General features: G+C 36.2%; 1 protein-coding gene across 2 annotated transcripts in view; it reads left to right on the top strand.

Moving 5' to 3' along the window:
- Positions 1 to 2,857, top strand: part of GALNT1 (polypeptide N-acetylgalactosaminyltransferase 1) — a 97,811-nt gene extending 94,954 nt beyond the window's left edge. For both annotated transcript variants that reach the window (XM_081149807.1, XM_081149808.1), the window contains one exon: positions 706 to 2,857. In XM_081149807.1, coding sequence (XP_081005933.1) covers positions 706 to 852 — 147 coding nt within the window. In that variant the 3' untranslated portion in view covers positions 853 to 2,857. The remainder of the gene's footprint in view (positions 1 to 705) is intronic.
- Positions 2,858 to 14,887: the final 12,030 nt, after the last annotated feature.

Here is a 14,887-nt window from a genome sequence, read left to right as displayed (position 1 = left end):
AATGCAGATTCCTACACAGTTGCTTTTGGCATCCTTACCCTGACCTGGGCACTAATAAATACCAGATTCATTACTGTGAGTCAGTGTGTATCTGTTAGCTCTCATCTGTCCTGTCCTTTTAAAATTATATTCTAAACTGTCATGTTAATTTTTAAGATAAACAGGTAGAAAGATATACAGCTGTTCTATTAGCCATTTATTAAGGACAGCTTTATAAATCTTATGATTTCTTATGATTTTGAGCCTTCAAAAGGACCGGAGTTTCTAAGGACTTGCATGGAATCAGAATTAATTTGAACAGCCTTATCATAGGGAAATGAAACAATTTTAAATAGCTTTTTGAAAATAGGTTAAGGCACCTAAATTAAGAACCACTAATCCAATCATATTTTTAGGAAACTGAAGCACAAAAAAATAAAATTTCTCACAGAGCTTTTGGCAGGATTGGACTTAGAATTTAGGTCATTCTACTGCAAGTTCATTATAACCCGCTGGACCCCAGGGCCTTTCTCCCTCCCACATAGCTCTCATGCTATCTTTACATAGATGCCTTTTTTCTAGTTACTTAAGTAAATTATATTACAAAACCAAACAAAAATATCCCTTCTCTACTGAGGAATTTAATAATCACCAAAAATGATGGTTGAGAACATGTTTTTGTTTTGTTTTCCACTTTCATGGTAATACTTTTTTTGTCATTTTCAGAAATTAACCCTGCAGCATGTGAACAGTAATCAGTGCCTGGATAAAGCTACAGAAGAGGATAGCCAGGTGCCCAGCATCAGAGACTGCAATGGAAGCCGGTCACAGCAATGGCTTCTTCGAAACGTCACCCTTCCAGAAATATTCTGAGACCAAATTTACACAAAAAGAGAAAAATAAGGATTGACTGGGCTACCTCAGCATACATTTCTGCCACATTCTTAAGTAGCAAAAAAGGAACAGTGCTTCCTCCTGCAGGATGTAAGGTTTATCAGCCATTAAAACTTAGACTTGCTTCTCACTAGCTGTGAACCAGCCTTCCTGTCCAAGGACAAGCAACTACAATGTAGCGAGACTGTGCACACTGATGTTTACAAGATTGAAAGAGTCTTTAGTCAAGAATCATTGTAAAGACAATTCGAAAACGAAACAACAAAATGTGCTTTCCGGAAAGCTGCACCTTCTAGGGTTTGCTTGCACATCAGTCATTTCTGCTGATCGTGCTGTCATGATGAAGATTTCCAAGATTTTTTTCTGACTAGAACTGGTAGCCAGTATATTAAATATTGATATAAAGATATATGAAAAGAACTGGAACCAGATTCAGAATCATGGAAACATTTTTACAATAAAAAACTATATTAAACAGGGTTTAAAGGAAATTAAAACAGAACTATGAGAAGTACAATTTGTTATAGTATAGAATCAAATTTCTATATAGATTTTATACCTCAGTGGGGAAAAAGAACTGATTCCAATGACATTTATTTTGTTTTCATCTGTGATAGTCATGGATGCTTTTTTATTTCTCCTTGGGGTGCTGAAACTGAGCTGGGGGAAAAGGCTCTTTGAACGTAGTTTTAATTGCTTTCTACAATTTTTAAAATTTGGTTTGTGGGCTGTTGGAATTGTAATTAATTGCCTTCCAAAAATGGAGATTTAAAATAATGTCTGGTCTCACTGAACAGTTAGGTATCTCAGTTGCTCTTGGGTCAACTGGCTTATAGACTTTCACACACACACACACATTTCTTAGATTTTCAACATCTTAACTTGATTCAGTTGATTATGCTTAATACCCAAGATTCATACTACTGTACTACAGATTTGTTTTCACAGCAATAAATCTTCAGTTTTTGGTTTATTACTCCACTCAACAAAAGGCCTGCAGAGGTGATTTATTACTTGGGTATTTGGAGATGATACATTTGATGTTTTGTTTTTTTTGAAAACTGTTTTCACTCCATACTCAGATGTGCTTCATTGTCAAGTGCATATTTAGATTAGATTCTTGAATTGTAATGTTGATCTGCTGCTTTTTTAAAAAAAATAAAATTTGACTGAAAATGTTTAATTGGCATTTTTCAATGAGTTAGCCAAAGAAGTGCAGCTGTTATTCCATATTATTAACCACGCACTTCTCCCCTAAATTTATATAAATCAGTTTTCTTTTCCTGATTTCTAATACTGCAAAAAATAACCTGAGTATCGACTAAAAGTTGATTGTTTTAATCTCATTGTGACATTTTTCCTGATATATAAAGGAGTCCATTGGCAAAAGTGCATATATTTCCCTTTCTATTTGTAAGATTATATTTAAATGATATTCTTTTCTTTGATTATCAAAGACTTTCACTGCAGGCAATGCTATTTCTTGTGCCTAAGAATGTTTCTGAAAGTTGCATCACTAATGATACTTGCCAAGTTGAGTGTACAGAAAAATCTCATATCCTATTCAAGTTAATGTCAAGCACATGTGGATGCTTTAAGGTGAGTCTGTAGTACAGAATGCAAAATTTTGTCCCCAGGAAATTTGAAATTAAGCAGCGCTGGATGAAATTTTGTTCCTGCTCCATGAGCTGTGTTAATTCTATCTTCAGTAGGCCTAATGCTTGAGTAAGTCTAATCACTAAATTATTTTCATGGTCAGAATTTCAGGTTTTGTACTCTAGCATAGCTTGGTTTTCTTCCTTACTGTAAGAAAGCTTAATAGTGGTGTGATTTAAGGTTTTGTTTTGTTTTTTGTTTTTTAAGAGGGGGATGTGAGTGATTTATAATTCATGGGTACTTTTAGAACCTGATAGATAATCCCATTGCCTTTATTTTTCTAATTAAAGAATTCCTAAATACTTTGGAAATATAAAATATTCCTGAAGAGTTGTGCCTTACATTGGTGTTATTTAAAGTTAAAATGGGTCCCTGTTCATTGTATCCATTTGGAGGTTAGGCAATATGCTAATCACTCTGTTGTAAATCAAACTGGGAAGAACGAATGAAAAAGGCAAGCAAAGAATGAAAAGATGGGACTGTTATTTGACCAATGAAGAATTCATAAATGTGACAAAGATAATTTAAATATCACAAATGTATCCACCCTGCTCCAGTCTCATCCATTTTAACATGTCTTTCTATTCTTATTGGCATCCTTGAAAAATAGTACTTTGTTCACCATTCTGCTAAAAAGGGCAGCATGCAGGCCGTGTCCTCATTTCCCTGTTCGACATTCACTGGAAAACAGGTTCCTCTGTAAAGATTTGGTGGTCTTCTCATTTCCCAAGAAAGCCAAAAGCAAGTCTAACTCCAGAATTACATGTTGTTCAAGGAGAAAGAAAATCAGAAGGTAATGTTTCTGAGGTGATAACTGTGAAAAGGGGGTGAATCACTTTTTACACTTTGAAAAATTAGATGTATTTCTAGTCATATAAACTGCTCCCATTCTCTGCTTTTTTTATTTTATTATTAAATATATCTTTATTGATTTCAGAGAGAGGAAGGGAGAGAGAGAGAAACATCAGTGATGAGAGAGCCATTGATCGGCTGCCTCCTGCATGCTCCTGACAGGACAAGCCCACAACCCAGGCCTGTGCCCCGACTGGGAATCGAACCCCGATCTCCTGGATGCTGGGCCAGTGCTCAGCCGCTGAGCCACGCCCTGCTGGGCCTCTGATTTCCTGAAGATTACCTCGATAAATGTACCAGAACTAAAAATTTTGCAGGATATGAGACAAAACTCTAGTTGTACTGTCTATACACCAGCCGAAACAATTAAAATTTTGATTTAAAAATATAATAGCAAGTCAAATACCTCAAAGAAAGTTAATAAAAGATGTGCAGGACTCCTATAAAAACTACAAAATGTTGCCGACAGAAACCATAGAACACTGCAGCGAGTATGTTATGCTCGGATTGAAAGACTGCATAATGTTAAGATCTCAGTTTTGCATAAATTATAGATTCAATGAAATCAAAATCCTATAAGGCAGTCTTGTATAAATTGGCAATATATATAGAAATGCAACAGACCCAAAATAGTCACAATAAACTTGAAGGGGAAAAAATTGGAAGACTTACACTACTCAATTTCATGACTTGCTTTAAAGCTGTAGTAATTAAGAGAGTATAGTACTAGAGTTAGGACACATCAGTGGATAGAAAAGAGTCCAGAAATAGATACGTGTGTGTGTATACACACACATACACACAGTCATTGGCTTTTCAAAAACACCAAGCAATTCAATAGGGAAAGGAAAGTTGTTGGTTTTTTTAGTTGGAGCTGGAGTAACTGGATTATCTGTATGAGAAACAAACATTGATGCTTTCACACAATTACACAACTTATTCAAAATGGATCACAGACCTAAATGTGAAGGCCAAAACAATCTAGAACACAATATCTTCATGACTCTTGGGGCAGGCAAAGAGGTATCCTTAGTACACAAAAGACATTAACCATAAAAAAAAAATGATAAATTTCACCAATGTTAAACCCTTTTTCTAAAAAAGATACTGTTAAAATGAAATGGCAAGCCACAGCCAAAGAGAAAATATTTGCAATAGATGCAACTGACAAAGGACTAGTATGAGAACAACAACTAAAAAGCCATTGTAAAAGCAACACAATGTAAAAATAAATTACTGAATATACGATTCACAGAAGCTATCAGATGCACAACTGGCCCAGGACAAGGTACTTAACATCAGCCGTTGAGTGCCAAACGGAACCACAAGGAAATGCCACTGCGTACCTGCCCAAGGTGAGACTGTGGAGCAACTAGAAGGGTATGTTAGTGTGATCATCTTGGGCAACAGCTTGTCGATTTCTTATAAGGGTAAATATATGCGTACCCTATGATTCGTTAATTCCACTTCTGGAGATACAACCAAGAGAAATGTGTACATACATCCACAATAAGATTTGCACAAGAATACTCATAGCAGCTTTATCTATAATACCTCCAAACGGGAAACTACTCGTATCCACCCACAGGTTAATGGCTAATCAAATACTGGTATATTGGAATACTATGCAATTTTTAAAAAATGAGTTGATCATAAGATGGGTAAGTAAAAAATACTGCTGAACAAGAAAAACGATGTTACATTTATATCAAGCTCAAAAATAGGCAAAACAAATATAGGGTGATAACCTCTGGGTGAGTATAAATTAGAAAGGGGCATGAGAGAATATTCATGCATACATATTATAAAGTTTGTTGAGCTGTATACTTAGGATATGTGCTTTTTATTGTAGGTAAATTATACCTCAATAAAACACTGAGGGGAAATAAGGAAGATAGTACCCTTTTGGCATCAAGGTTTTCTAAAGGCCAGGGAAAAACGGATACATAAACTTAAGCCACAGAAGTAAATATGAACATCCTTCCTCTCCTGTGAACAAAATACAATAATCAGAATTTGGGGAATGGGAGCTTAGGCTTTCGGCCTGAACAAAGTTGGAGTCTTGAAGATCCCTGCATAAAGTTGGAATGGTCAGAGGGATTACACAAGGAAAGGGGTGGGTAAAAAAGTCTGCCACCTTGTGAAGGAAACCAAAGGGTAAATTAACCCTGCCCCTTTCCAGGTAGTAAATGGTGATGAGAATGATGCCGCTTGGCAATCACAAGGCCTGGTTTCACCATAGAACAAGGGTTTAAAACCACAGCCATGAAGTCTACAGATCGAGAATAAATGAGTAGATTTATGGCACTTGCTGGAAATCATTAGAATACATATCTTTTTGGGGGGTGGAAATTAAGCCCCTACACTCCCACAAATTAAATAACAAAATCACTACCAAAAAGAGGAAATAAGCCCCCAATGTGGATGTTAAAGTTCTGGCAAAGTGAGAATAGCTTTTGTCAGACTAAACCTTTTGCCAATAAGTTCATAACCCTGGAAAAGAATATTTGAAGGCCTGGACCTTCACTGAGTAAGATGACCTATTTGTAGCTTTTCCCCAGAGGGTGTCTCCAGTGCACACAACACACTAGAGTGTTCATACAGATGGTGACTTGTCTCAGGCCGACCAGTCAGAAATGTTAAGGAGAAAACACAGTGGCTGGAAATTGAGGGAGGAAATCCCAAACAGAAGGAAGTCACAGGGGACCCCCCAAATCTGCATACAAATGTTTCCTCAAATCCTTGGCTGATTTGATTAAGTGTGTACAGGGTGAGACTCCAAAAAGCCCAGGGGAAACAACTGGGAGGCAGAAAGATCTGAGCAGAGATCTTAGCCGTTGCCCAGTACCAAAATACAGTTTTGAATTTAGTCTTCCAATTTGGAAGGGCTGCTAAACACTAGACTTTATGTTGAAACCCAGGAAGGGCCATATGTAAAAATAAAGACCATTTCTTAAGGATTTAGGTCTATTCCTAGGGACAAAGACAAAATGGGAAAAGACTGGACTTTACAAAGAGTAAAACCAAGCCTCTGTAATATCAAGTTCATCTGCCACTGATTGAACTTTCTTGGATAAATCAACAGTCTGTTGAAGATAACAACACAGAATCCTTTGCATGTATCAATGTCTAGTATACAATGAAAAAGTAATGAAAGTGACTATTATTTTTTAAAATCGTCAATAAGAAGAGACCCACTGCTAACCTAGATAATGGAATTAACAAATTCATCAATACTAAAAAATTGATTCCATAAACATGGGGAATTTCAGAAGAGATTTAGAAACTAGAAAAGAGAAAGGTAAGAATCCTAACACTGAAAAATACCAGAAATTTTATTGAATGGAATAACAGCAAATTGGACAATATAGAAAAATGGATTATTGAACTTAAACATAAGTCAGAAAGTTTCCCAACGGAACCACAGAGGAAAGGACTGGGGGGAAAACAGCCTTGATGATCAAATACTTGCATTTGAGTGAGATAGGTAGTGGAGACTGTGAGGAAACATTTGCTTCATGCCTCCTCACTTCCATGGTTGTTGGCAATCCTTAAACTTGTGGATACATCACTCCAGTTTCTACCTTTGTGTACACATGGCATTATGCTCTCTGTGTGTCTGCGTCATTGTATAAGAACACTATATTGGATTTAGGGCCCACCCTAATTTAGTATGGCTTCCTCTTAACTAACTGCATCTCCCAAGAAACTGTTATGGGTTAAATAGTATCCACCTAAGAATGATATGCTAAAGTCCTAACCTTTAGTACTTTTCAGAAGGTGGTTTTATTTGGAAATAGGGTCTTTACAGAGGTGATGAAGTTACAATGAGGTCATTAGGGTGGCCCTAATCCAATGACTGATGTCCTTACAAAAAGGGAAATTTTGGACATAGAGATAGACACATGAAGAGAGGAGAAGAGAGGAAATCATCTACAAGCCAAGAAATGCCTGAAATTCCTGGAACAGATGGTCTCTCACAGCCCTCAGAGGGAACCAACTCTGCCAACCATGATTTTGAACTACTAGCATCCAGAACAATAAATTTATGTTGTTTAAGCTACTCAGTGTGTGGTCCTTTGTTACAGCAGCTCCAGAAAACTAATACAGATCTTATTTCAAAATTAAGTCCCATTCTGAGGTTCTGAGTAGACATAAATTGGAAAGGAACATTATCCAACCAGTACATCTACTAAACATTTAAAGAAGAATTACCAATCCTTCACAAACTCTTCCATAAAAGAAAGGAACACCTCAATTCATTCTATGGGACCAGCATTACCCTATACCAAAGCCAAAGAAAACATAAGGACAAAAAATCAACTAAACACAAATATTTTTCTAATGATTATACATGCAAATATCTTCAAAAAAATACAAGTAAACCAAATCTGGCAGTATATTGAAAGAATTACATGCCATGATTAAGTGAAATTTATCCTAGGAATGCAAGGTTGGTGCAACATGAAATCTGTATTATACACATTAGAACAAAGGACAAAATTCACAGTCGTTTCAGTAGATGCAGTAAAGGTATTTGACAAAATCCAACACCTTTTTCACGATAACACTCAACAAAATGGGACTAGAAGGGAACTACCTCAGTCTAATGAAGGGCCTCTGAAAAATCCACACCTGCATTATATTTAATGGTGAAAAGCTGGATACTTTTCTCCTAAGATCAGGAACACAAGGGTGCTCGCTCTTGCCATATCCACTGTTGCACTAGAGGTTCCTAACCAAGGCAATTAGGTAAGAAAAAATAACCAAATTGAACAGGAAGAAATAAAACCATGTCTATTTGCAGATGGCATCATCTTATATATAGAAAGTCCTAAGGAGTCCTCTAAAAAACTGTAAGAACTACTAAATGAGTTCAGCAAGTTTTCAGGATACAAAATCAATACACAAAAGTTAGATGTATTTCTATACCATAGCAATGAGCAATTCAAAAATATTTTTTAAAAAACAATTCATTGCCCAGCTGGCATGGCTCAGTGTTTGAGCATCGACCTATGATCCACAAGATAAGGGTTCGGTTCCTGATCAGGGCACATGCCCGGGGTTTCGGGCTTGATCCCCAGTGGGGGGGGGGTGCAGGAGGCAGCTGATCGATGATTCTCTCATCACTGATGTTTTTCTCCTCCACTCCCTTTTTCTCTCTGAAATCAATAAAGACATTTTAAAAATTCATTTAAAATGGTATCCGAAAGAATAAAGTACTTAGGAATAAATTTAACCAAAAAAAAAATACACATTGAAAGCTAAAAAAAAAAAAAAAAAAACTAAAAAGTTAAAGAAGACCTAAAGCATCACGTGTCTGTGAATCAAAAGACTTAATATTGTTAAGATGGAATATTTCCCCAATTGAGCCAGATGCCCTTTTTTTGCAGAAATTGATAAGCTGATACTAAAATTCATATGGAAATTCAAGAGGCTCAGAACATTCAAAATGATCTTGAAAAAAAGAAAAAATGGGACTAACTAAATCTCCTGATTTCCAGTCTTACTACAAAACTATAGTAATAAAGAGTGTGGTATTGGCATATGGATAGATGTACAGATTAATGAAACAGATTTTGAGTCCATAAATAACTTTTTACATTTATGGTCAATTGATTCTTAATAAGTGTGCCAAGAAATTTTAATGGAAAAAATAGTCTGGATATCTACTGGATATCTACATGCGAAAGAAGCAAATTGGACCCCTAAATCATACCATATACAAAAATCATCTCAAAATGGATCAAAGACCTAAATATAAAACTAAAACTCTTAGAAGAAAACATAGGCATACTCTTCAGGATCTTGGATTAAGCAGTGGTCTCTTAGACATGAAACTAATAGCACCAGCAAAAGTTTAAAACATACATGGAATGTATCAAAACTGAAAGTTTTGTGGTTCAAAGACAACCATCAAGGAAGTGAAAAAACAACCCACAAATATATTGGTTAATAATATATCCAGTAAGGGACTTGCATCCATCATATATGAAAAACTCTTACAACTCAACAATAAAAAAGAAATACCTGCCGGGCCAGGCATGGCTCAGCAGTTGAGCATCAACCTAGGATCCAGGAGATCGTGGTTTGATTCCTGGTCAGGGCACATGCCCGAGGTGTGGGCTCGATTCCCAGTAGGAGGCGTGCAGGAGGCAGCCGATCAATAATGACTTGTCATTGATGTTTCAACTCCCTCTCCCTTTCTTTGAAGTCAATAAAGAGATATTTATTTATATATATATTTTTTTTTAAATTTTTTTAAGGAATACCCAGTTAATGCTCTTGCCCAGAAATAGAACCCGCTACTCTCTGGTGCACAGGCCGACACTCTAACCACTGAGCCATGCCAGCCAGGGCAACAATAAGCAGCTTTGGTGAGGATATAGACAAATTTTTAAAACCTTTATACATTGCAAATAGAAATGTAAAGTGATGTGGCTGCTTTGGGAAACAATTTGGCAGGTTCCCTAAAAAGTTAAACATCCAATGATCACAATAAGATTCAGTAATTTCACTCCTAGGTTTATATTCAAAAAAACTGAAAATGTCTAGACAAAAACTTGTTCACAAACAGTTACAGCAGCATTATTCATAAAAGCCGAAAGAGTGGAAGCAACTCAATGTTCATCAATTGATGAATGGATGAATAAAATCTGATATCTACATAAAATGGTATATTACTCAGCCACAGAAAGGAAAGAACTACTAGAAAGTACATCAGCAAGATGGTGAAGTAGGAGGCTATAGGCCCCCCCCCCCCGCAAAGACCCTGAGTCAACAACATTATACAAACCATGCAACCTTTGTAAGAACATTAGAGACCATTCGAGAAGCTACAGCACCCAACCCAGACCACCATAAAAACAAGAAATAATTCCAGGAAAATTCACCTGGTGCACCTGTTCATGCTCCCCCCTCTATGTGGCATAGTACAGAACAACTGGAAGAAATCCCTCCTTGCCTCAGGATAGAAACAACAGAGGAGACCATGTATACAATTCTTGCTTATCTGGAGGCAATTTGATGGATAGGATCAGTACTAGAATTTGTAAGCTGCTGAAACAGGCAAACAGCATATTAGAGCAGCAGATCTGCAGGCAGACACCAAAGGGAGCAAAAGGTAAAATACATAAATACTCAGAAGTCCTAGAACCTACAGCTAGGCTGATTGGTGAAGGCCTTCCCCACACAAAGCCAGCATGCAAAGACTGGAAGAGGTGGTGTTTTTGTTTTTTCCCCTCAAATGCCCATATTCCGGGGGAGAGGGGGAATTACAAGCCATATAAGAAATGAAAACGTGGCCCAATCAAAGGAACAAAGTAAAACTCAACAAACCAATCCTAAAGAAATGCAGATCTATGATCTGCCTGACAAAGAATTTAAAATACTCAGCTAAAAAATACTGTTATAAAAATACTCAGAGCTAAAAAAGAACACAAACAACTAAACTAAGAAAGTAATGCATGAACAAAATCAGAATATCAACAAAGAGAAACTGTAAAAAAGCAGCAAATTCTGGAGCTGAAAAATACAGTAACTGAACTAAAAAACTCAATAGAAGGGTCCAACAACAGACTCGATCAGGCTAGCAAACATGAAAACAGGCCTTTTGAGCCCGGCCGGGCATGGCTCAGTGGTTGAGCGTCGACCTGGGATCCAGGCGATCGGGGTTCGATTCCCGGTCAGGGCTCATGCCCGGGTTGCAGGCTGCAGCCCATCAGTGACTCTCTCATCATTGATGTTTCTATCTATCTCTCTCCCTCTCCTTTCCTTTCTCTGAAATCAATAAAGATATATTTAAAAAACCAAACAAACAAAAAAAACCAGGTCATTTGAAATTATTGAGTCAGAGAAGCAAAAAGAAAAAAGAATGAAGAAAACCAAAGAGAGCCTATATAACTTACTGTCAGAGGCACCAATATACACATTGAGGGGAGAGAAAAAGGGCAGAGAGATTATTTGAAGAAATAATAGCTAAAAACTTCTGAAATCTGAAGAAATAGACATACAGATTCAAAAAGCTTTAAGCTTTTTTTTAAAAACTCCAACTAGAATATATCCAAAGCAAACCACACCAAGACACATTTTAATCAAATTGTCTAAACTCAAAGAGAGAGGGAGAATCTTGAAAGCAGCAAGAGAATAGCAATTCATCATATACAATGGAGCTTCCATAAGATAATCAGCAGGTTTCTCAGCAGAAACTTTGAAGGCTAGAAAGTAGTGGTGTGATACATTTAGTGCTGAAAGAAGAAAACTCAACCAAGAATACTGTATCTGGCAAAAGTGTTCTTCAAAAATGAAAGAGAAGTTACAACCTTCCCAGGTAAAGTGAAAGGGTAGAAAAAGATATCCATACAAATGATAACCAAAAAAGAGTAGGAGTGGCTATACTAAAAGCAGACAGACTTTAAATAAAAACTGTTACAAAAGACAAAAAAGGGCATTATATAATAAAAGGTCAATTCACCAAGAAACTATATCAGGTATAAATAATTAGGCACCAAACCTCAGATCTCCTAAAGTATATGAAAACTGATAGAACTGAATCGAGAAACAGACTCAATACAATACTAGTAACATTTCAGTTCTCCACTTTTAATAATGGATAGAACAACCAGACAGAAGATCAATAAGCAAACAGAGGAATTAACAGTATAGAGCAATTTGACGTGAACAAATAATACAGAGCACTCCACCCAATTATAGCAGAATGCACATTCTTCTCAACTGCACATGGTACAGTCTTCAGAATATACCACATGGTAGGCCACAAAGCAAGTCTTAACAAAATTCAAGAAGACTGAGATCCAACAAGGTATGCTTTCCTATCACAATGTAAGGAAACTAGAAATCAATAGTTCAAGGAAAATTAGAAAATCCACATTCCACAAATATGTGGAAATTAAACAGTACACTCTTGCCCAGCTGGGCGTGGCTCAGCGGTTGAGCGTCGACCTAGGATCCAGGCGATTGGGGTTCAATTCCCAGTCAGGGCACATGCCCGGGTTGCGGGCTCAATCCCCAGTCTGGGGCGTGCAGGAGGCAGACGATCAATGACTCTCTCATCATTGATGTTTCCATCTCTCTCTCTTCCTTTCCTCTCTCTGAAATCAATAAAGATATATTTAAAAATAATAATAAAATAAACAATACACTCTTAAACAACCAATGGATCAAAGAATTCACAAGGAAAATTAGAAAATACCTTGAGACAAATGGAAATTAAAACACAACATATGAAACTTTATAGGATGCACTGAAAGCAGTGCAAAGAGGGAAGTTTATAGCTGTAAATGAGTACTGTAAAAAAATTAGGAATATTTCAATTTAACAGCCTAAATTTACACCTCAAGAAACTAAAAAAAGAGAAAAAACTATAACCAAAAATAGTAGGAGGAAGGAAATAATAAATATTAGAGCAGAGATAAACTAAATAGAAAATAGAAAAGCGGCCTGGCAGGCATGGCTCAGCAGATGAGCATCAACCTATGATCCAGGAGATGGCCATTTGATTCCAAGTCAGGGCACATGCCTGGGTTGTGGGCTTGATCCCCTAGTAGAGATCATGCAGAAGGCAGCTGATCAATGACTCTCTCATTGTTGATGTTTCTATCTCCCTTTCCCTTCCTCTCTCTGAAATCAATAAAGATATATTTTTTAAAAAGAAAAGAAAATAGAAAAATAGAAAAAAATCAAAACTAAGAGTTAGATTTTTCAAAGAAAACAAAATGACAAATCCTTAGCTAGATTAAGAAAAAAAGAAAGAAGATTCAAATAACTAAAATTAGAAACAAAAGGATTGTAAGAGAATACTATAAACAATTGTACACCAACAAATTGGATAACGTAGAAGAAATGGATAAAATTCTGGAAACACAACATGCCAAGATTGAATCATGAAAATATAGAAAATCTGAGCAGATCAATAATGAATAAGAAGACTGAGTTGGTAATAATAATCATCCAACAAAGAAAAGCCCAGGACCACATAGATTCACTAGTGAATTCTATCAAACATTTAAGTAACCGCAATCTTCCTGAAACTCTTCCAAAAAACTTAAGGGTGCACTTCAAAGCTCATTCTTTGAAGCTAGCATTACCCTGATACCAAAGCCAGACAAAGACAATACAAGAAAATAAAACAACAGACCAACATCCCTGATGAATATTGATGCAAACATCCTTAACAAAATACTAGCAAATGGAATTCAACAGAACATTAAAATGATTCTACAACACGACCAAGAGGGATTTATTCCTGGAATGCTAGGATACTCAACCTACAAAAATCAATTGCTATAATATACCACATTAACAGAAAGAAGAACAAAAACCACATGATCATCTCGATGCAGAAGTAAGCATAAGAGAAGATTCAATACCTTTTAACGATTTAAAAACAAACAACAAACTGAAAATAGAAAGAAACTACCACAACATAATAAAAGCGATATATGAAAAGCCCACAGGTACTATCATACTCAATGGTGAAAAACCAAGTTTTTCCTCTAAATCAGGAACAAGGCAAGGATGCCATCGCTTGACACTTCTGTTCAACAAAGTATTGGAAGTCTGAGCCAGACACTTTGGCAACAACAAAAAAATTCCAAATAGGAATAGAAGGAGTAAATTATCTCTGTTTGCAGATGAGATGATCTTATATGTAGAAACTCCTAAAGATCACACACACACACACACACACGTGCACACACACCTGTTAGAACTAATAAATTCAGCAAAACTGCTGGATACAAAAATCAACACACAGAATGGCAGCATTTCTATACACTAAAAATGAACAATTTGAAAAGGAAATTAAGCAATTCCATTTCTAACATCAAAAAGAATAATATACTGAGGAATAAACCTAACCAAGGAGATAAAAGATTTATATCTCCTATAAAACTATGAAACAAAGCTAAAAGAAATGAAAGAAACACAAGTGGAAAGTTGCCCTATGTTTATGAATTGGACAACTTAATATTGTTAAGACGTTTATACTACTCAAAGCAATCTATAAGTTCAACACACTACCCATCAAAATTCCAACAGCATTTTTGGGGCAGCAATAGAAAAATTCCATCTCAAATTCTTAGGGAATCTCAAGGGACCCTGAATCACCAAGACAATTTTGAGAAAAGGAAAAAAAAAGACAAAATTGGAGGACTCTCACTGCTTGGTTTCAGAACATACTACAAAGCTACAATAATTCAAACAATATGGTCTTGGCATAATGCAGGCAAAAAAGACCAATGGAATAGAATGGAGAGCCCAGAAATAAGCCCTCACATATATGGTCAAATGATCTTTAACAAGGGTGCCAAGATTGCTCAATTAAAGAAAGGACAGTCTCTTCCAAAAATTGTTGGAAAAACTGAACTGAATATCCACATGCAAAACAATGAAGTTTGTCCCTTATCTTACACCATATACAAAAATTAACTCCAAATCGATTAAAGATCTAAACATAAGACCTAAAACTATAAAACTCCTGGAAGAA

This window comes from Miniopterus schreibersii (genome assembly GCF_964146895.1).
Source record: "Miniopterus schreibersii genome assembly, chromosome: 10".
In the NCBI taxonomy this organism is placed as follows: domain Eukaryota; kingdom Metazoa; phylum Chordata; class Mammalia; order Chiroptera; family Miniopteridae; genus Miniopterus; species Miniopterus schreibersii.
The sequence above is the reverse complement of the archived record's forward strand: the minus strand, read 5'-3'. Positions and strand labels throughout refer to the sequence as shown.